The 23,484-nt window shown below is 34.2% G+C and overlaps 1 protein-coding gene across 2 annotated transcripts in view; it reads right to left on the bottom strand.

Annotated features, from left to right (window-relative positions):
• Positions 1 to 3,868: 3,868 nt before the first annotated feature.
• Positions 3,869 to 23,484, bottom strand: part of MYOZ2 (myozenin 2) — a 37,917-nt gene continuing 18,301 nt past the window's right edge. For both annotated transcript variants that reach the window (XM_045799074.2, XM_087866423.1), the window contains exons 4-6: positions 19,405 to 19,534; positions 16,697 to 16,880; positions 3,869 to 4,304 (exon numbers count right to left, since the gene is read on the bottom strand). In XM_045799074.2, coding sequence (XP_045655030.1) covers positions 4,070 to 4,304; positions 16,697 to 16,880; positions 19,405 to 19,534 — 549 coding nt within the window. In that variant the 3' untranslated portion in view covers positions 3,869 to 4,069. The remainder of the gene's footprint in view (positions 4,305 to 16,696; positions 16,881 to 19,404; positions 19,535 to 23,484) is intronic.

Below are 23,484 nucleotides of genomic sequence, written 5' to 3'. Positions count from 1 at the left end.
ATAGGGTATGACATTGAATTTATCTTTTTTCCTTCTGACTTTTTCCGGTCCTATTTCCTGAAACATCTCCGTTCCCTACAGTGCCTAAGCTGTCACTGATATGTGTTTGAAAATATACCATAGTACAGAAAAATAAGCACATTCTTTTTGGATCTGAACTTTAACCTCTTAAAATGAGCATTTCCCCCCTTTCTGCCCATGTGTACCAAATCTTCCTATTGATATCCCATTATATTGAGAAAGCAGGAAAAGTTTCTATCCTGGGTTAAAAGCCCCCCCTTCTAGCTAAGGCATTGAAATAGAGACACACCCTGTTCTTGATCTAATAACGACTCCAGTTTAAGCCCTGGAAATCTTTACACAGTTTTACTTATTTTTTTCTTCGTTCTGCAAAGTTTAATTTTTTTAAGTATTATAATTTTCCAAAGACTCTTTTTTTATATTGGTGAAGTGCTTTGGGCAAAAGCTGGCATTCTTCCACCTTTCATAGAAAGCGAACTGCCCTTCTTCCTACAGAATAGAGCATGTGGAGGTTGAAAGTATTTTTCATAAGAAAAGAAGCATTCAAAGCAATACTTTCCTAAGCTTAATAAAAAGCAGTTGTGGCTGAGAAACTGCAATGATGTCATGTAAGTTTTATCTTGCATAAGCAGCAGAGTGAGGAAATTCCAGAATTAATAAGTCTGCTGGTACAGCTGTGCCCTGAGTTGGAAAGTTCAGGATGTTCTTTTCATACTCACGACTGGACATTTTGCTCTACATTAGCCTTTGCAAGAATAATTGACTCCCTCCATTTCCAAGCTGCTAAAACATTTATAAATGGATCTATTTAGAAAATGTAGAAGTTTAAATGCATTCAATAAATGGTCACTTAGACTCAAAATTATTGTTTATATTTGCCTTGATTCTGTAATGACCAATAATTAGTTATTTTCAATTATCAAGTGCCTTTGAATAGTGTGTTAAGAAATGGAAAACCCTAACTTTGAGAAATGATTGAAGGCAGTAGAGTTAAAAGCCAAGAATGGTCTTTTTAACCATAGCTCTAGTTATTAATGTAGCTCTAGTTATTATCCAGAGAACAATTGGCCAGCTGATCGTCAGGAAATTGGCTTACATAAAATAGGAGATAAAATTTCATGATCCGGAAGTCTGTTGAATAGTATAATGGAAATTGAGAGAGTTCCATCTAAAGTTTTGAAAAGTAGAAAATATTTTCCTTTAAAGGAATGGCTTGGCTTTGGTGTATGATCACACTAGACGACTTCTTTCAACCTTATGATTTCTTAGTGTCATGCATTCCTTTCCTTCCTTTCCTCTTCTTTCCTCCTTTGCCTCTACAGGGGAAAGAAAAGGAAGAATACACAGATCAAAAGGATGCACGATGCTGAGCAGAAATGAGCGAATTTAATCAGAGTTCGCTTTTGTGGTGCTCAAATTTCAAAATTAAACATGCACGTTGCTTGTTTTGTTGAGTTCATGTTCAACACAGCCTGACAGCGCAGCCTCCTCTGATCAGGAGTGCCCGAATGACTTTGGAGGGTGACTCTGAAATTGTTGTTTATAGCTGCATTTGCCTCAAATTAAGATAATGAAGACTTATTATTATTTTGTCTAATGTAAAAAAAATAGCTTAAGGCTGAATTTTATTCTGAAAGAGAAGATAAACAATGACTAGAGCTTATATTTTAGAGCCAGACTTAGCAAGCTCTCCCCCTTTTGTGCTAGAATTAAGCAAATCACCTTAGTTCTCTAAGGCTCAATTTTCTTATATAAAATTGAGATTATTTATAATACCTTCCTCACAGGATAATTATGCAAATAAAATATGGCAAATATATGTTGAGGGGGCTCAATGCCATGAGTAAGTACAGTGCCTGGCATTTAGTAGTCCGTCAGTGAAAGTTTTTTTTTTTTTTTTTAATTTTCTTTCTCCATTATTCCATTTCTCATGTATACAAATGTGACTGGAAAAGATGCCACAGTCTTTCTGCTGTTCTAAATAGACTATCATATTTCTTCAGACTTTGAAAGGTTTAGCTGCTTTTCAGGTCAATGGAAACCTATTCAAAATTCCTTTCAAATTCTCGATTGTGTAGCAACCAGAGTGTGACATTTTGGCATTTCTAAAGGTGTCAGACAGCTGGGCTAGAATTAATACACACTTCCAGGAAAGGAAGAAATACAGTAGTGAACAGAGTTATTCCATCATTTTCTATCCAATTCTTTAAAAAAATAAACCAACTTAAGATTTTCCCTTTTAAATACTCCTTTATGGTAGTTGCAGAGTGGGGAGTATTGTTCTTTACCTAGCATATTTAATTGCTGGGCCCCCTTTTGGTGGTTGACAGAATGGTGATATTGAGCATACAGTTTAATTGTTTGGAGATCATTGAAATCATGCAATAAAATTTCAATTTAATGAGAAATAGTAACTCATTTCAAACTGCTATTAAAAATAAATTATTTCATCATAATGTGTAATAGAATATGACTAATTTTTATCTTTTAAAGCATTAAAAATGGATGAAAAAACAGCATGATAGGAGCCTTATGTCTAGTTTATCACAGATGCCAATGTTATTATTTTAAAACAGATAAACACCAAAACTTAAGTAAAACTAAGTAATCTTAAAGATAGATTTTAAATTATATGAATTCTCTATTATTTCAGAATGTATTCATGTAATACTTTGATATTGCTACTTTCTAGGGATTGCATTTTTTTAGCAGCAATTTTTAAAAAAATTTCTCTGCTTACAAGACTAGAGGATGATTAGAACAACCACCAACTCCAACGCTGCATACACAGATTCTTTTGTAAATATGTTGTTATGTGGCATTTTCTTTACTATCTACTTTCCTTCCTAAACTTAATCTGGTGCATAGTTTTCTATGGCTGAGGCATTCGTTCTCTGGCATAAATATCTATCACAGAACTCTTAACTGAATTAAAATGGGAAAAATTGATACTTATTTCTTAATAATTCTATGCTATCTACTCCCTTTATCACATTTTAAGACAGATCTAAAGCTATATATTAGTTTGAGCCCTGTATATCAATATGTTCACATATCTCATGACTGATGTGTGCTACTTTGCTTTCAGATGTTTTTGTGCTCTTTCATTTCTTGTTTTTGTATGTATTTTGTAGTATATACTCTCTAGTATTTAAGGACTAAGTAGAATTTAAAGATTCAGGAAAAAAACTGCTAATTCAAATTATACATCTCTCTTTCATGTATATATATTTTATTTATATGTATATTAGCATATATTTTATTTGTTTTTACTCCTCTAAAAATGCATACATAAAGTTGAACCTAATCAACGCAGAGCTTTGGGATTTATGGAGCTTGAATTCCAAGTACACCCTGACCATTAAGATGAGTAGGATGTTCGTTGAGTCATTGTCTCTCTGTCTGCTTGACTTAATACTAAATGAATATAGTAACCCAACTGAACTTTGGAGAATGTCATCGGGAATAGTTACCTAGTGATTCAAAGCCGGTCAAAACATACAAAGCAGTTTAGAAATTCTAAGAATGACTAATGAGAAGGCTTTATCCAGACATGCTGTTTTATCCTGGTCACCAGAAAGGAAACCTTTACGACACTTTTCTCCATCAATTATGTTTGTTCATTGGCTTCCATAGCTTTCATCCCTTAAAGAAAACTCCAGATGAGTCTAAATATCTTGCACTGTACTTTAATTCGATTCTACTTGAAAAACTTATTCAAAAATAGCTCATATTAAAGGAAAAGAAGTTGAAACCTTTTGTTGTCAGTTACTTTCCTGGACTTTATCAGAGAAGGCTGGATTGTTTAGACCAGGTGAAAACAAAATTATGAATAAAGACAAGTGAGTTGAAAGTTTTTAAAACAAGATTTTGAATTGTTTATTAGCATTTGATCTGAGATTGAATTTAAATGTGATAAAAGGAAAATTGCTAAATTGCTATTAATTATTGCTACTAATGAAGAGTGTAAGAGGCTTTGCCAGTAAGTAGAGTAATAAAACAGCAACATTTATGATTAGAGGGTTTTGTGGCATATACAACTTTCTTTTCATAGGTCTTCGGTTTCTGGTACAGTGGTGTCCTCTGTAGGCTCAGTTGTTATCACTATAGGAACATTCTCAGATATCCATCCCTTTGGAGTCCTATTAAAGGACCGTCTGCCAGAAAGAGGATTGGCAAAAGCCATAAATCTGGGATCTGTTAGAAGTAGTAGATCAAAATCTGGAACCTTGAATTTAACCATTTTTGATGCTTTTTCAAAACCTCCAAATGGGGTGGCAACTCTGTGGGAAGTGAAAAGAAAAAGAATATATTAATTAATTTTCAAATTCATTTGCCAGAAAATAGAAAACAATTTAATTTGTGATTCTATGGGTATGTTGTTATATTCTTAGTACAATTTTCAGTTTTCGATCTCTGAGGCAAATATTTTTAATTAAGTACTATGATATGATAAAACAGATATTTGTTAATACATTGGTATAAAGTCCCTTTGTAGGTACTCTTAGTTTGGGACTAAGCTAATCTATTCTATACCCTGAGCTCGTTGAAAACATTTCTTGCCTTTGTGTCTTTGCTAACAATGCTTCCCCTGCTTAGATATTTCCTCCCTGCCTTCTGTCCACCTGTGTATGTCTTGTGGCCTTTAAGTTCCAGCTTCCTCTCAATTATCCCAGCCTCCTCACTGTTCTTTAGCCAAATTCCTATAGCATGCATTGTTATGTCAGTCATTTGATGCTTATGATATAGTACTTTGGCTTGTTAGCTTTTTTTTTTCATAATATGATTTGGTCTGAGTTTGTTTTTTCATAATATGGTTTGGTATAATTTGTGAATTATAAACTCTTTGAAGGCAAGAAGTGTGTCTTTTGCATCTTTCTATCTCCACCTCAGTAACCTCAAAATTCTATTTTTCTTTTGAATAAAGTCCACCTTCTTATCTTGGAATTCAAGGCCCCAAATAACATTCCAGCTTCCTTTGATTTAGCCATTAATTTATTTATTCATTCAGCACCAGGCATTTCTAAGTGTTAGGGATGTAACAGTGAACAATGGAGTCAAAGTTTGAGCTCTTAATATTCTTTTTTTTTTTTTTTTAAGAGCGAGAAAGCATGCATGCATGCGGGGGGGGGGAAGGGCAGAAGGAGAGGGAGAGAATCTTAAGCAGACTCCACACTGACATGGGGCTCAACCTCACAACCCTAAGATCATGACCTGAGCTGAAATCAACAGCTAGAGGCCTAGCCGACTGAGCCACCCAGGCACCCCAAGCACTTATGCTCTAATGAAGAAGACAGACAATAAAAAAAATAAACATATAGACAATACTTCCGATAGTAATGAGAGCTATGCAGAAAATTAAAGAAGTATAATTTTCTAGGGCATAAATGAATGACTAGATAGCCGGAGAAGACTTCTCTGAAGAGATGACTTTTCTTTTTTTTTTTTTTTTAATTTTATTTATTTATTTGACAGAGACAGCCAGCGAGAGAGGGAACACAAGCGGGGGGAGTGGGAGAGGAAGAAGCAGGCTCCTAGCAGAGGAGCCTGATGTGGGGCTCGATGCCAGAACGCCAGGATCACTCCCTGAGCCGAAGGCAGACGCTTAATGACTGCGCCACCCAGGCACCCCTGAAAAGATGACTTTTAAACTGTCACATGATGGTAAGAAGTTAGCCATTGGCAGTACAGCTGAAACACATCAGTATTTCAGGCATAGGGAGTAGGTAATGCAAAGAATCTAAGGCAGAGATATTGTTGATATGTTCAGGAAAAGAAAGAAGGCTTATGTTGGTAGACAAGTAGGTAAAGGTTGGTAGAGAGAAGAGAGGACAGAGAGGTGGATTGTATGGGACTTTGTCCAAGTAAGGAACATGAATTTTATTCCGAGTGTGAAGGGCGGCACTGTAAAATGTTAAGCAGGGAGTAGTGTAATCCGATTAAATTTTTGTAAAGATTACTCTGGCTGGCTTTTGCTCTGTGAATAGATTATAAGAGGACAAGAGTGGAAGGAGAGAAGATACTGTGGCAATTCAAGTGAGAAATGATGGCGGCTTGGATTTCAGGTGTTTTCCATGAAGATGGAAAGAAGTGAGTGGTTTCAGGATGGGTTTTGGGAGTAGAGTCAACAGGATTTTCTGATAAATGGATAAAAATTGTCAAAGAAATATAGAAATCAAGGATAGTTGTACGTTTAGAGTTTTAGCAACTGGCTGTTGGAAGACAGAGAGGAACAGTTTTGGTGTGTGAGTAGAAAACAATTTTGACATCCCAGTGGGAAGGCCCATTATGTCTGTTTGCCCTGTTCTTTTTATGCCCCCTTCATTCTAGCCAAATTGAATGCAGTGCTTACTCTTCTCCTTTATACTCTCCTACCTTTAGTCATACTCTTTTTTTCTCTGTTGGAGTACTCTGACACTACATTTCTAAGTCTCCTTTAGGTTATAACGTTAAGTTCTAATTTGCACTTCTAAATCACCTTTACGTTCTTTCAGTTCTAAGTATGTTATTTAAGTAGCATATGTAGCTTTCTTCTTGAAGCTTTCCTTGATCTCCCACAGCCAGAAGTAGGTCTTGCTCCTCTAGGTTTCCATGGACTCTATTTTTACTTCCCCTGTAACCTCATTTCCTATCTTCCATTACATCCATTGATATATCTGCCTTGTTATTATTATTATTATTATTATTATTGCCAAACTGTACTCCAGGAGGACACTCTCTGATCTTCCATTACATCCATTGATATATCTGCCTTGTTATTGTTATTATTATTGCCAAACTGTACTCCAGGAGGACTGGAATTCTCTCTGATATATCTTTGTAACTCATTACAATATACTTGTGTAATGCATTGTACCTAGAAGATCCTCATACACATTGGACAATTTGGACAATGGGAAGACTATAGGGACTGTCCAATATTATGGAGATTATTTTAAAGCCTGGAAGAGATCTGATTTTCTTTGTAGCTCAGTCACCCTGTGATCATCTTGAATATCTTAATCTGTGTGACAATATTAAGAGACCATGGAGTCTGACTAAGTAAGGAGACAGTGACTGATGGACTTTGAAATATGGGATGGCTTTGACATGTGCAGCTGAAGTATTGTTGAAGAAAAGAATAAATGAAAAGTAAAGATACAATGTGATGGGGGAGTGCTTAAAATTGAGATTTTTGAAGGCAACACAGGTATCAGTAATGACAAACTTTAAGAAAAGCCAAGAGTGGCTGAGGTGGGATTGAGAAAGCGATCCTTAAAATGAGACAAAGACTTAAAAGGGTGGAGAGTTCATATGTGGATACGTGGATATGTGGATAAATCATATGTGGATAGTGAAGCTACCGAGAAGTATGACAGGAATCGTCCTGGGGAGGAAGACAGTGAGCCAGACACTAAAAGCCTCAGTGAAGGTAACATCCACAGAGTGGATAGAGGATCTCAACAATGGCTGAAGAGATGGTACATGGTATCACGTTATAGAACCTCTGTCTTATTTCCCATAATTTTCTTGTCTTCCTCTCATTTGCTCCTCTCTGAAGAGCAGTATGTTTTATTTTCTGTTGCATCTGTTTTCAGGATGACTGACCTGGTGATATTTTCCCCAAATTGCTGTGGAAGATATGTATAATAACAGGTCATTGATTGGTGCAGTAACCTCAGTCCGAGATAGTACTTAGCAATCATATCAGTATAGATTTTCACATCCAGGGCCTAAAACCATTACTCTGCTTGTAAGAGAGATCAGTTTATTTTTTATTTTTATTAAAGATTTCATTTATTTACTTGAGAGAGAGAGATATCAAGAGAGCATGAGCAGGGAGGAGAGGGAGAAGAAGGTTCCCCACTGAGCAGAGAGCTAAATGCGGAGCTCAGTCCCTGGACACTGGGATCATGATCTGAGCTGAAGGCAGACGCTTAACCGACTGTACCACCCAGGCACCCTGAGAGATCAGTTTAGAAAAGAACTTGAAGAACTTAGATTATCATTCAGATCCTTTACGATTATTAAACTTCAGAAGTCATAGTAACGATTAAAGCTATTATTCATTGACTAGGTACTAATATACCAGACCCTTTTTTACATGATTCACAAACTATCGGTAGAATCACACTGGGATCTTATTAAAGAGCAGACACTAATTCAGTCAGTCTAGTGTGTGTCCTGAGATTCCACATTTCTAACCAGTTCCCAGGTAATACTAGTGCTACTGGTCTATGGATCATACTTTGAATACAAAGGCTTTACATGATTTTTTTCATTAAATCCTCACAACCTTATAAATTGGTTCTGCTTATATTCCTATTTAATAGATGATAAAGACACAGCTAAGTTGAATGACTTGCCCAAAGTCACCCACCTATTAAGTTGTAGAACTAGGATTTAAACCCAGTCAGCCTGACTCAAGGGAGGCCTGTTTTTCTAGTCACTACTCTATACCACACACCCACGAGCTAATTCTTGGGGAATATGGGACCTTCTGAGATCACTTACTAAGCAGAGCAGTGTGTTTAGGAATGTCAGCCTACTTGGACTGTGTCTAAATGTTTAGGAATGTCAGCCTGAATGGACTGTGTCAAACCAGGTTGCTGTCCCATTCATGATGCAACTAGCTGATTCAATGTCCACATTTTGTCATTCGATTTAGTGAATTGAAGAGTCTTTATTGCTCAGAGTTGATTCAGTACATAAGTAAAACTTATTCTTGGATGTCCAAGATGTCCAAGACAATATTTAATCATTTTGGAAGATGTCTGTTGTATATCAATAGTTTGTGCATTTGTTGATTCAGTCATTTATTCATGTAGCAAATTACTGATGGCTTATTATGTCTAAACACCTTGCTATGCGCTAAGAATTCAAAGACGGAAAGATTGCAGTAGATCTTACAGATAAGTAGAGAGTGAAACATGAGGAAAAAAACAACACATCATTGAATAAGATAGTTGCTCCAAGGGAAGAGTGTCCTCCATGCAGAGAAGCTTAGGGTAAAAAACACCTTAGTCTGCCTGGTTGGTCAGTAACCACTTCCTAAGCTTGGAGCCTGGATTAAGACCAGCCATGTAATTTGTAGGCCCCAAATGAAAACATGGGGCTCCTTGTTAAAAAAAATTGTTAAGAATTTCAAGGTAAAAACAGCAAAGCATTGAAAACCAAGATAGCCCTTCAAAGCGTGGGCATCCTACACAATTGCACAGGCCTCACACACACTTGTAGGAGTTCAAGAATATATGGTTATCCATGGATACAAGAGGCTGGAGTTCAACATTTCTAGAGACAGGCTGAATTTGGCCAATTAACCTTGTACCTAGTAATTTCAAAAATGAATTTTACTCATGTATTTTTCCTAAATTAACTCAAAGAAGAAATGTTTTTCTGCCACTGAAATCTAATATTTGAATTTGTCGTTTAGTGCATGACTTTTTGCCATTTTGTCCACTTCAGTTTTGTTTCTCCCTCCAATTTGTAGGTCATTTTCTTCTCTTCTAAATGAAAACATTCCCTTCCATTCCATCACCCATCTCCTACCTCCTACCACTGATCCAGTGAAAGGTTGTTGTTTGAAAAGCAGTTTTCTTTTCTTTGGCACCGTAGAGACTATATCCTGTTTGTTTGAATGTTTTTTGCCCTCAGCACACAAAATAAAGTCCATTAACAGAGATGTTAAACATTCAAAGTGAGAGATTATTTGTAAGAGTCTTAAGATCTCTGAAAACAGTGTCAAGTTTTACTCAAAGTCAGTGAAGCAAAAATATCCACTAAAAGATTTGGAATATTCTATTAAAAGATAACTGTGCATCTCTGTAATTCCCACAACATAAATTCTTCAAACATAGATCTGAAGATTATTTTTACACCTGTCATCTATGTAATGAGTAAGAAGCGTGTTTCACTCAGATTCTCAGTTAATAGATGCTTTCTTGATTATTTTGATTGATCAGTAATGGGATTGCATTTGTTAAAACTAGTAGTGCTGGACATATAATATGCCCATAATAATTACTGATTATTCTATAAGGTAAAGAATTATGTAAAATGGTTATGTGGAAATTAAAATAAATTTTCTACTAAGTAGATAATGTATGTAATACATTTAAAGTCACTTAGATAATCATGATTATATACAGATGAGAAAACCAATATAAGGAGAGGTTAAGTGACATAAAGTCATACAGCTTTTCGAAGCAGAACTGGAAAACGTGCTCCTAGATTATTTTTCCTCACATGTTATAAGGGCTGAACATAGTATTATTTGACAAAGCATAATATTTAAATAAACGCAAAATGAGTACAAGAATACAAAGTTGTATTAAACCATGGGCCATTTTGAATATATGATTAGACTTGGGAGCCAATTCTTTTCCAGTCGTTATCATCACTGAATGCAGTTAGACTATATCTTACCCTTATATGCTTTATTAACCAATATCCAATAAGTACATATAATAAGAATATTATTTTACTCTTTGCAAAGGACTTTGGGAATATTTGGAAACTGCTTATTTCCCTCTCTGTTGCTTTCATTTATTTTTGCAAAAGTGAAAAAAAAGATATATTAGAAGTAAGTCTTAATATAGTAAAATTGAATTATTTTTGCAACAGAAGGGTAATGATATTTCCTATTACATTTTATTTTTAAAACATATGATAGTTGTGTGAAAAACTGAATTTCTGGTAAAATCATTTTCTCGTAATCTTGAATAGTTTGATAAAATAAAATAAAATCCCATTAAATAATTACAGCAGGAAAGATATTAGCCCAATTTATACCTGGAAATTATTTTAACCTCTTTTTTAAATTATTGGAATGTGTTCTAGACTAATTCAAAGAATGGCTTGTATCACATCTAACTTATAATGGCTGAGGTGCCTATTGAGATTATTTTGCCTATGTGATTCTTAAATTTAATTGAAGTATAAGATACATTAAAAAATATACAAATCATGAGGTAAAACTTGATTATTATTATTTATTTTCTAATTATTTGTTGTTAGTATATAAAAATATCATTAATTTTTATGTTGACCTTATACTCTGTGATTGCACTAAATTTATTTACTAATTCTAATCACTAACCTCTGCTTAGAATTTCATTGGACATAATCCTGCCATTTGTGAATAAAGATGGTTTTATTTTTCCTTTCCTATACTTATACTTTTTGTTTATTACTGTTCTATTGTCTAGCAGCGGTCAAAAAACAACTTTTTTGTCAAAAGTGTGTAAGTATGTTTTCATTTTTACTTTTACCTTTAAAGAATATTTTCACTGGGTATAGAATTAAAGACTGACTGTTATTTATTTCATTTTTAAAGGTGTTATTCCATTGTCTTTTATAAATTCCAGTTGTCTTATTTTTACCCTTTTAAGATAGTTGTCTTTTATTCCCTGGCTTTAAGATTTTCTTATTGTCTTTGGTTTTCAGCAGATTTCCAGTCATGTGCCTTGGTGTGGTCTACTTAACATTACCCTTCCTGGGCTGCGTAGGACTTCTTGAACCTGAACCTTGATATCTTTTGTCAATTTTGAAAAATTCTTAGCTATTAACTCCTCAGATATTGCTTCTGGCTAATTTTCTCTCTTATTCCCTCATGAGACTCTACTCACACACATATATTGTCATTTTTTATTACTGTCCCAGGCACATCTTTTGCCATTTTACTGCTTTTTGAATCCTTTTTTTCCTTTCTGCTTTAGTTTGATCATTTTTCATATCGGTTTGTGAATCCTCTCTTCAGCTGTGTTTAATCTGCCATGAAATCTATTTAATTTTTAAAAATATTTTTATCATGAAATGTAATAGAAATACAGGAAGCCTGATGAAAATGGACAATAGCTTATAAAGTGAACAACCTTGTAACTACTACGCATGTTAAGAGTTCCTCCAGAAGCCCTAAACATGGCCCTGCTCAATCCCAGCCCTCTCCGGACCCTAGATGTAGTCAATATTTTGACTTTTGTGATAATATCATTTTATAAAATACAAAAAAACCCTTTCATTATATGTTAATAGCCCAGTTCTGTATCTCTAAATAGTATGGTTTAGTTTTGTCTGTCCTTTAAAATTTCTTCTAAAACATTTTTACATTATGGAGTTTTCACCTTTAATCTCTTCCTTGCATTTATTTATTGAAAATACTGGATCATTTGTCCTGTGGAGTTTCCCACAGACTGAATTTTACTGATTACATTCCCTTGGTATTTTTAACATGTTTCTCTGTACTTTGTATGTCCTGTAAATTTTATATGGATCCAACCACTTAATCCTTTGACTTCTTAATTTCAGTTATTACATGCATACCTCATTTTATCGTGCTTCACTTTACTGAGCTTTGCAGATGTTGCATTTTTTACAAACTGAAGGTTTGTGGCAACCCTGTGTCAAGAAAGTGTATTGGCACCATTTTCCAACAGCATTTGTTCACTTCATGTTTCTGTGTCACGTTTTCATAATTCTCACAGTATTTCAAACTTTTCATAATTATTAAATTTGTTATGGTGATCTATGGTCAGTGATTCTGACTTGCTGAAAGCTCAGATGATAGTTAGCATTTTTTATCAGTAAAGTGTATTTTAATTAAGGTAGTACATGTTGTTTTAGACATAATGCTATTGCATGCTTAATATTCTACAGTTTTGTGTAAATTTAACTTTTTTTATGCACTGGGAAACCAGAAAATTTGTTTGACTCACTTTATTGTGATATTTGTTTCATTACAGTGGTCTAGAACTGAACCCACAATATCTCCAAGTTGTCTGTATATTTTTCACTTTTGTACGATTTCCATTTAATTCTTTTTTTAAAAAAAGATTTTATTTATTTATTTGACCGAGAGGGCGTGAGCGGGGGACAAGGGGCAGAGGGAGAGGGAGAGGCAGATCCCCACTGAGCAGGAAGCCTGACATGGGGCTCAATCCCAGGACCCTGAGATCATGACCTGAGCTAAAGGCAGATGTTTAACTGACTGAGCCCCCCAGGTGCCCCTACCTTTGAATCTTTCTTAAAAAATATTTCCAATCTGCTGAAATTTTTCATCTTGTTATCTATTTTCTTGAACATATTTCACACAATTATTTTGGAGTAGCCAACATTCCAATAATTTGATCTTTTGTGTGTCTGTTTCTTTTATTATTTTTTCTCTTTATTTTTAGTCATTTGGTCTCGTCTCATAGTATGCTTGGCAATTTTTAATTGAGTGATGAGCATTGTGTATCAAAAATTGTAGAAATAATTTGAGTCTCTAAATGATGTTCTCTTCCTTCCAGAGATGATTTACTTTTGTCCATGGCAGGCAGTTTGACATAAAAGAGGTGATTTTTATCCAACCTAGGATTGCGTTGAGTAGGATCAGCATTTATTTTCATGAAAGATGATCTATTACTTGTTCACCTTTATTCCAGTGGTGTAGCCTGTAGGAATCCCAACTAAAAGCTTGTAATATTTGGGCCTCTCCTCCTGGCAGACCCTATATTCCTATTTTTGGCCTTCCCAGATTCAAGATTATTGAAAATTTTGCTTACTTTCTCTGCTTCTTATTAGTTGTTGCCAATAAATCAGCAAATGCCTTAATGGGGAAAAGTGGTACCAAATGTTGGGTTCACATCTCTAAATTTCCCTCACGTCTAGCTTGGCCCTTAAGTCCTTACTTCCTTGATAGCTTTTCCAACACTTTATAATAACTTGCTTTTCTAGTTATTTTTGTGAAGTTGTTCTAATATAAACTAGTCTTCCATAGCTGGAAATGGATTTCCATTTCCTATCTATGTAACTTTTTATAGACTCATTTATTTAGCAAGCATTCAAGGCAAAGATATGGTTATACTGTTTGTTTGTTAAGGAGGCTTTCAGTACAATGTATGCAACAGACAAGGCCTCAAATTTTGTGTAGCCAGTTACATATACTTTAAGGGCAAAAAGACTCTTAAAGCTACCTGTTTGGGATTGCCTACGTATCATCATACTTTGTGTCCATCTGTTATTTAACAATGATAAAGAATCTAAGAATATTGCAGCATTATTTACAATAGCCAAGATATGGAAGCAGCCCAAGTATCCCTCAATAGATACATGGATAAAGAAGATGTGATATATATTCCATTGGAATATACACAATAGAACACTACTCAGCCATAAAAAAAGGATGAGATCTTGTCATTTTCAACAACATGGATGGACCTAAAGTGAATTTCACTTATATTTCACTTATGTTAAGTGAAATATACCAGAGAAAAATACCATATGATTTCACTTATATGTGGAATCTAAAAAAACAAAACATATGAATGAACAAACAAACAAAAAGCAGAATCAGACTTACAAATACAGAGAACAAACTGATGGTTGCCGGAGGGGAGGGCATTTGGGAGCATGGGCAAAATGGGTGAAGGAGAGCAGGAGATACAGGCTTCTAGTTATAGAATGAATGTCATGTGTATACAAGTATAGCATAAGGAATATAGTCAATAGTATTATAGTATTGTATGGTGACAGATGGTAGCTATAATTGTGAGCACAGCATAATGTATAACATGGTTGAAACACTATGTTCTACACCTGGAACTCATGTAACATCATGTGTCAACCATACTCAAATTTTATTTAAAAATTGATCAGTGCTTATTTAAAATCAGTGACAATGACTAAAATATTGATATATCTGTATGAAATGACATTTGTACACATTATAATAATGAAAGGTACATTGACTTATATCAAATTACATTCATAAAAAATCTAAGAATAGACTAATATTGATTAATGTTAAGCTCTGAAGTTTTTATTTATATATTGATGTGTATACAAAAAGAAATAAAATTTTCTTAAGTAAAGGAGAAGTATTAACAGGTTAACTTCTCTTTCTCTCTCTCTCTCTCACTGAAATAGCACTCACTTGGTATTTATACAAACAATAGGCATCTGTTATAGCCAACACAAATATACCAGTGTGTTTGTAAAACTGGAAGCAAGCTGCTCAGCAGGCATGGTCTAGGAAAGCCACAAGATACACAAGAAGTCACACAGCATCTCTAAAGCATTAATCTCAAAAACAAGCCTCAAGTATTCCATTATTTTCCATTTTCCCTTAGTGTTTTACTTTTTATAATTTTCTACACTCTCATTTTGGAAAAAAGTTATATCATTGATTAGAATGGCCCTCTAATCTGCTTTCCCAGACACTCCTCAAACCCACCTTAAGTTCTGTGGTACACCTCATTTATGCAAGATGTAGTACTAATACTATTAGCATTACTAATTAATAATAGCATAAAGTGTAATCCTAGTAGATCTATTATTAATAATAGGCATAATATTAATACCACTACTATAGTAATGTGTGAAAACTAACATTCTAATAGTGCAAGAATTTTAAAAGTACTGAAGAAGATCACTGTTTACATGCAGGCTTTGTGGTATTCTTTTGTAACTCAAAGACTTACTCCTTAATTTATTATTTTTTAAATGAATAGTCATTAAGCAGCCTATAAATTTTCTGTGGGTACAAAACAGCATACTGCAGATAGTTTTATTTTATTTATTTATTTATTTGAGAAAGAGAGAGAGTGTGTGAGTGGATATTGGGGGGAGGGACAGGAAGGGGCAGAAGGAGAGACAGAGAATCTTGAGCAGGCTCCATGCTCGGCAGAAGCCTGAAACCGGGCTGGGTCTCACCACCCTGAGATCATTCCCTGAGCCGAAGTCAAGAATAGGACATTCAACTGCCTGATTCACCCAGCCACCCGCATACTAAAAATACTTTACTCTAAAATGAAAATCAAATGATTAAAGAATGGATTATGAGACCATTAAAAATATAGCTAAAACATCCATGGAAATTATTAAAATTGGATAACAGAGAAATAGATATCTATTGTGAATACTATCATGCCGATATTATTTGGCAATAATTTTAGTAGCGTAAGTTTTGGTTTATACATATACTGGAGTCTGGCCACAAATTCTTAAATTACCTTTAATCTGGTTTAAAAAATATAAGTTGGAGCCTAGAATTACACAGTTATTCTCATAGTCGTATATGTAAATTATTTCTGAAAATCTTGAATAGCACTGTTGTTTGAATCAACACAGAAAAACTAATATCAACCTTTGAATGAGAAATTATTACTAATTAAAAAAAACTTTTTAATAAAATTTTTTAATTAAAATGTTGGTTTTTTAAAAAGATTTTATTTATTTATTTATTTATTTATCTATCAGAATGAGAGAGAGAGAGAAAGCACAGGCAGCGGAGAGTGGCAGGCGGAGGGAGAAGCAGGCTCCCCACTAAGCAGGGCACCCAATGCGGGACTTGATCCCAGGACTCTGGGATCATGACCCGAGCGGAAGACAGATACTCAACTGACTGAGCCACCCAGGCATCCCTAATAAAAATGTTTTTAAAAAGATTTAATAATGTGGGAGATAATCTTGATGTTTTAACAGTGATAGTTTCTGAATCATTTCCTTCATTTTTGTACTAAAAAAAAAAACAAGGTTTGCCATATTAGTAATATTGCAAAAATCAGTCCTTGCCTACCCTAAAGAGTTATCCTATATGGCTATTTTGAGTCTATTCTTAAAAGAAAACTTTTTCTACCAGAGAATTCAGTTCTCCATACCATGATATAAAATCCTCGGTTTTACATGCCAGCAGAGTCACCCAGGATAATTGGATTACCTGTTAAAGCTCCTGTAATCAGGCAGTTCTACCTTTCCTTCAGGCTTGAAAAATTTAGGGTATAAAGCCTCTAAAAGCTCTGGATCACCGCTAATGGCCTGTTCCCAGGGCGACTGATAGTACTTCGGGACAGCCGTGGTGTTGAACTTCTCAGGAGGAATTTCCTTCAGTGGTCCAGAATAACCTTAGGAAAAATATAGCAAGAATAAATAATCCTGAGGCCTAGGAGTTACTGAACTCCACCTAACATTTTACCATGTTTAATTTTTCAAGTGGGGGTGAATTTATGAAGAATGCGTCCTTTCTATGATCTCTCAGAAAAGAGTAGTCTGAAACTGTAAGACATTTTTAACCCCTTTAAACTTATGGAATCTTCCAAAGAAACCACTTTTCTCAATGTTTTATTATACCAAATCATACAGTTACTTCTTCCTTGATTATTTTAGCATGTATTTGTTCAGTGAAACTATTTAATTGTGAAAAATTGTTTCCCTTACATTAATTTATAGTAGGCTTTAGATACCACAGTGCACGAATTAAGTTAAAAATATATATTGAGTGTCTGCTGTGATCTAGGTGCTGGGGAAGGAGCAGTGAAGGCAAAATCTCCCTGCTTTGGGAGATGATTCACTAGAGGTAATATTTAAGTCTTGTCTATCTTAAATTGCTGAGCGATCTGAAAACCGTTTGAACTTCAAAGTGGTGAGGTAAGCTGCTTCCGTTGCCTTAGTCAGGCCCCAATCTTACTCCCTGATGTGCCCATCCTATGTTTATTTTGTTCCTAAAGATTTCTTACCTAACTTTTCTGTTTCTGGTCTCACTTCCTCAACTTCTTCCGGGAGCTGGAAATTTTTTGTAAGTGCCATTTAAAAATCACACAAATTTCTGGCATCAACTTTATAAACCATTTTCACATGCATCAAGTGACATTCTTCAAGCATTCAAAGGCCGCTGTGTACTCTTCATCTACACCACCTTACTGCCTCATTGTGTCCTTTGCATAATTCTTTTTTCCATGATATCAAAACCTTTTACTATCTGATCACTCTTACTTTTAGGTTTTTCTGATGCCCTTTCTCTTCTCTAAAATGTTTTCTATTTTCTCCTGTCCAATCATGCCTATCCTTTCTTTACACTAAAGAGATTTCCAAAATACCTTGCTGATAATGCCACCTCTAGGCGGTCATTTGTTTGCAGTAATTTAATTTTCTTTTGATTGCCTCTAGTATCTCATGGTAGTCTCTTCCGATAGACTTCTTTTTTCTGCTTGCCACTTAGTTACTCAAAGCTCTTTTCTTATACTGTACATTCTGCCTAGAAAATTCCATTTATATTCGTGGTTTTAATTGTTACCTACATGTTGATGATTCTTTTTTTTTTTTTTTAATCTCCAGGCCCTTCTGTTCAAACACCCATTATATTTGTCCAAACGAATATTCCCTGGCACCCTTAATAATCTGCCTAGACCTCTATGTAGCCATTCTCTACTTGCTGCTTCTTCTATATTGGTTATCTTAGTGAATGCCAGCACTATTCTCAGATGACCAAGACAGAAGCATTATCCTAAACTTCCTCTCCTTCCCACAGCAAATCACTATTACCGGCTCTACTTCTTACGGATTGCTGAAATAGTGGCTCTCAAACTTTGTTTCTGAGTCACTTTTGGCACTTATTTAAAGTGTGGATAATGGATTCTTCCCTTGAGAGATTTGGCTTCAGTGAGTCTCAAGTATGGCTTACAAATCTCAGGCAAGGGATTTGCAAGCACAACATTGGGAAATCTTGCTCTGGAAAATTCCCTCTTTCCTCTTCATTTCTGTTACAACTGCCTTCATTCAGGGTTTGACCACTTCTTGCCTGGGCTTTCACAATAACCTTCATACTCATCCTTTAGCCCCAACCCCACCCCCACACCAGACCCTCCACACTGCTGCCTGAGTGATCTTTCTAACTGGAAAACTGGATCATGTCACTGACCTTTAAAAAATCTACTTTGTACATTACTCTTGGGGAAATACTTGAAAGTACTTGTCAGTTGTTTTGAAAAGGTATTGTCTAAATAGATAATTCTTGTGACAGATTTAATATTTCAAAATCTAACACTATTTCTGAATAACATATACTGACTAGATGAGGATCTCTCTTTTAAGATAATAAACAAATATGCAATCTTGAAGAATTGCATTTAAAGTCCTTTAAGGAAGCAGAGAATAATGATAGTAATCTCCACAAGGTCACTTTCATGAGGCATCTGTAATTTGGTATCTGGATTTAATTCTTGATCAGTCAGTATGAGTTTATAGCCATTTATGACCTCAGCTTCTTAATTTGTAAAATGAGAATTGTAAAAAATATATCAGAGTTATTTTGAAATTAAAGAAGACAATATATAGCACTTCATACAGTCTTATACAAATAGAATTTCAATGTAATTACAAGTGACTCAATTTTTAATATAACAGATGATTACCAACAAATACAATGAACCATCTGAAAGGACACAGTAAATGTTTTACATGACTCCTTAGATCTAAATCTTCATATTTATCTTGAACTTAACCACAAAATATATAATGAGTAAAGCCATGTCATTTAGATACCACTTACTGAAGCATCCAAATGACCTGAGTCATACATTTAAGTGCACAGCAGTTTCATTCTATTGATTTTACTTATTGTTTATTTAGTGTTTCTAAGGAAATAGTTACCTGGTGCAATGTTTTCTGGATTTGGGGGACTTCGTGGATCCGGGGTGTTGGGAGGGGTAAATGGAGCCTGTTGTGAGCCACCTTCCAAGTTACTTCCATCCAACTTTCCATTCTGCATGGCAGTGTTGTACTGTATGTGATCAAAAGTAAACTCTGCTGAAAACTCAAAAATATTAGACATACTAATATGGAGATACCATATTTGCAAAACTCCATTGGTATATTTCAAATTTAAGTACAGTTCCACTTCCTTGTTTCTTGGGGCCTCAATAATTTATATATAATTGGTTGAACTATAGAATGAGAACTTTTACTGATCTTAACCTAAGATATGTTTTATGATAACACTCCAATTAATAATAATTAATTGAACCTTACTATGTGCCAGGTAGTGTCTAGGCCTTTCTATCAATTATTTAATGGACTATTCACAAAGTCCCTCTAAAGGTGAACCTATTTCACTTTTAAGTCTTTACTAATCTACTATTATAAAGCATACTGGCCAAATATTTGGCTTATTGTTACCTTACTATTTTGTTTATTTAATTATACTCTTTGTCTTGTTTTAAAATTTAATCTGAAATTTGAACACCAGTTGTGTATAAAAATATTTATACTTGAATCTGCATAGATTTGTAACAGGAAGAATTTGGGATTTCTAGGAACTAAAATGCTTAATAGAGATATTTATCTTTTAAGTTTTAGGTGAATTTGTTTTACTATTATAATTTAGGATTTATTCTAAGACAATAATATAGCACTTTTAAAAACAGTCAATTTGCATTTTAACAGAGAAAAAAGCATTGTAATAGGTGATGTCCTCAAAAGTATGGCTAGGCCTTATCTTTATAATAAAGAATTATTTTAATTATATATGAGAAATATGTGTATTTTATTTTTTTAAAGATTTTATTTATTTATTTGACACAGAAAAAAAGAGAGAGAGAGATAGAGAGAGCACAAGTGGGGGGAGCAACAGGCAGAGGGAGAGGGAGAAGCATTCTCCCCGCTGAGCAGAGCCCAAGGTGGGGCTCAATCCGGGGACCCTGCGATCATGACCTGAACTGAAGGCAGATGCTTAACCAACTGAGCCACCCAGGTATCCCAAAATATGTATGTTTTAAAAAGAAGCCAATCTATCTAAGAAGTACATAAGGTCAATTTTTTTAACTTTAAAAAGAAAAATTTAGTGAAGACCACAGCAAATAAAAACCAATTTTGACTTTTCTCTGTGTGACATAAGTAGAAAATAGTTTTAGATGCTTTTTCACTTCTGCATTTATTTATAAAATGATATGGTGAAAAATAATTTTGCATTTAATACTTAAGCAAAGTTTATCCTTGTTTTCAGTCTTTACCCACCCACAGCAACTCTCCAGGTGCTTTTTACAAAATTCACCTTATTCTTTGCAGCACCATGGGTAAAGCTGCTACGGAAATGAATATGACACATGTTAGCAATGGTGAGCTGGCTTATGGAAAGGTGCAAAAAGGCATGAGAGGTAATGTTTATTAGGTGAGCATAGGGTTTGATTACTGGGCAGAAGAGTTTATATTTTATTCCATAGGCACTAAGGAACAATTTCTAAAGACTGGTGTAATGCTGTACTCAGAAACATTAGTATTTAGCATTTTGAATGTAGCTATTATCTTAAGTGTTAAATATACTTGACTAGATTAGTATCTTTTCTCACTCTGAACCTACACCACCTCTTAAAATGTTAAATTATAAATAAAAAGCCAGTTGAGATGGATATAGGAATATCATGCATCTAGAATTCTTTTTCTAAGTTCCTGAAATGTGTCCATGAAATTCATTTCACCTAAATTTACAAATCATTCTATCTACGGTAATTTAAGAATTGTAATACTGACTTTCTTTGGAGACTTTTTCCTGGGAATTAGTGAACAGGACAATCAACTCTTTCTAGCTAGTCATTAATTATCAGGAGACACCCAGTACCTCTATTGTCATTGTTAAGTATACAAATAAAGCCTAATAATAGTTGGGTAGAAACACTTTAATTATGACATAAGCCTTAAATTACTTTAAGGCTTAAATTACTTAAAAAGTTCCATCATATGTGATTTCTTTCACGAAAAGTTGAAAAGATAAATGAAAATGTGTTTCTTTTTATTTCAGTTAAGTTGACCCTAAACAAAATAAAACTAAAGCAGCATCTTACATGTTATAAACATAGAAGGTATAAACTCATGGATAGTGTCTCTTACATGATTTCTGTTGAAATATCAATAGAAATAAAAGGATTAAAAAAAAACTGTTCTTAAACTGTGCCAAATACACAGAAGTTATTTTTTTGCACAAAATACATTTTGAGAATCTCAGTATATTTAGTCTTATTTCAGAATTACTTTTTATAGTATATTTCCCCTTTCCTCAGTATTATTTAAGATTTTGAAGGATTTCAAAAAGTCCATAGTTACCAAATATATATGTAGTCTTTATTATAAAATGTGGATTGTTTTCCTCAATATCATTTTATAGTGATGTATAGAAGATAATTATGATGAATTATTCTTCTATTTTATTTTTCCTTAAATGCTCATTTTCTTCATTCATTTCATTTTTTGCCTATTGGTGTAAGAATTTCATTAGTTAGTGGCTCAGTCAGTTAAGAGTCCAATTCTTAATCTCAGCCCAGGTCTTGATCTCAGGGTCATGAGCTCAAGCCCTGCATTAGGCTCCACACTGAGTATGGAGCCTACTTAAAAAAAAAAAAAAGGTTAAAAAAAAGAATTTGATCAATTCATGAACTAGGGATTCAAAATTGGCTTGTGTAGCAAGCAGTGTATCTTCATTTCTTATTCAGAAAGCACATTTCCTGTTATTATCTTTGTCATAAGGTTTGTGTGGCTTGAATTTGCCAGTTTCTCAGCAGTGGAATAAGACCAAAGCTGACCTTATTTTTTTAATTTTTAAAATGATACTTAATATTTGGACAAATGGCATTAAATTACCTGGGAGTTAGTTTATATTTGCATCTAATGATGTCCTAAACATTATAATAAAATAAGAAATGTATATAGAGTTAAATAATTATTTTGACAGTATAGCTTGAGGGAAGCAGTAGAAGTTCATTTCAGAAAATGTAGTCAATAAATTAGGAAAATGTGATATAAATTATATAAAGATGATTCAAGAAATAGACTAAGTAATAGTTGTTTTCCATCTTTCAATGTTACTTTGTTTCCCCTTCACTACACAAAAGCTGTATTTACTTATCTTTGAGCTCCCAGCATTGTATCTAGAACACAGTAGGCATTTAATAAATATTTGCCAAAAGTGTAAATAAATGAATGGAAATAGACCTGAACCTAACATTGTTTTTAAAATTCCTATCATATTAACAAGGCTTGCTCCAAGTTGCAATCTAATGCCTTGATATAGCAAATATATCATTGTATAATGTGGCTTACTATTTTCTCAATGATTTATTATACAGGTCATTTTTAGAATTAAACACAGATCATTAAAGAAGGCACTTTAGAGAACATTTGAGTACATTTCCTAATTTTCTAAATGAGAAAACAGGTCCAGGAAAGCAAAGAAATTTTTAAATTGACTCCAAATTGCATGGCTTGTAGGGCAGCTGGGACGGAACGCTGGTCTTCTGGTTTCTGGCCCAGTTTCCTTTGATTACACCATGATAAGTGTCAGTACTAAGAATTCTAGAATTCTGAGAGCTGGGTTTCGATCTTCTTTATTATAGAGTTGCTTAAGACAAATTAATATACTTCCTAGAACACTACTTTCCTCATTTCTAGAGAGTAGATTTCATCAGACTTCAGAGTATGTTATATAACTCAATGACATACTAGTTCATGGCATACATTATAGTTTATTGCTCTAAGTTACTTATCAGCATTTAATTGTTTATTTTAATATGCCTGTTTTGGACTATTTTGTTTTTTTAGTGTTCAACTTTCTAGGAATACTGAAAAACTACCAAGGCATATTCTTACATTTTAGGAATAATCAGAACATTTGGCCACAGGCTAGTGCCAATAATCTGAGATACTGGTGAGGAGGGAATATGTTGTGTCCATAAAGACATTTAA

This window comes from Ursus americanus, chromosome 13 (assembly GCF_024610735.1).
Source record: "Ursus americanus isolate L20-20 chromosome 13, mUrsAme1.1.p, whole genome shotgun sequence".
In the NCBI taxonomy this organism is placed as follows: domain Eukaryota; kingdom Metazoa; phylum Chordata; class Mammalia; order Carnivora; family Ursidae; genus Ursus; species Ursus americanus.
This window is presented reverse-complemented; position numbering and strand designations above follow the sequence as displayed.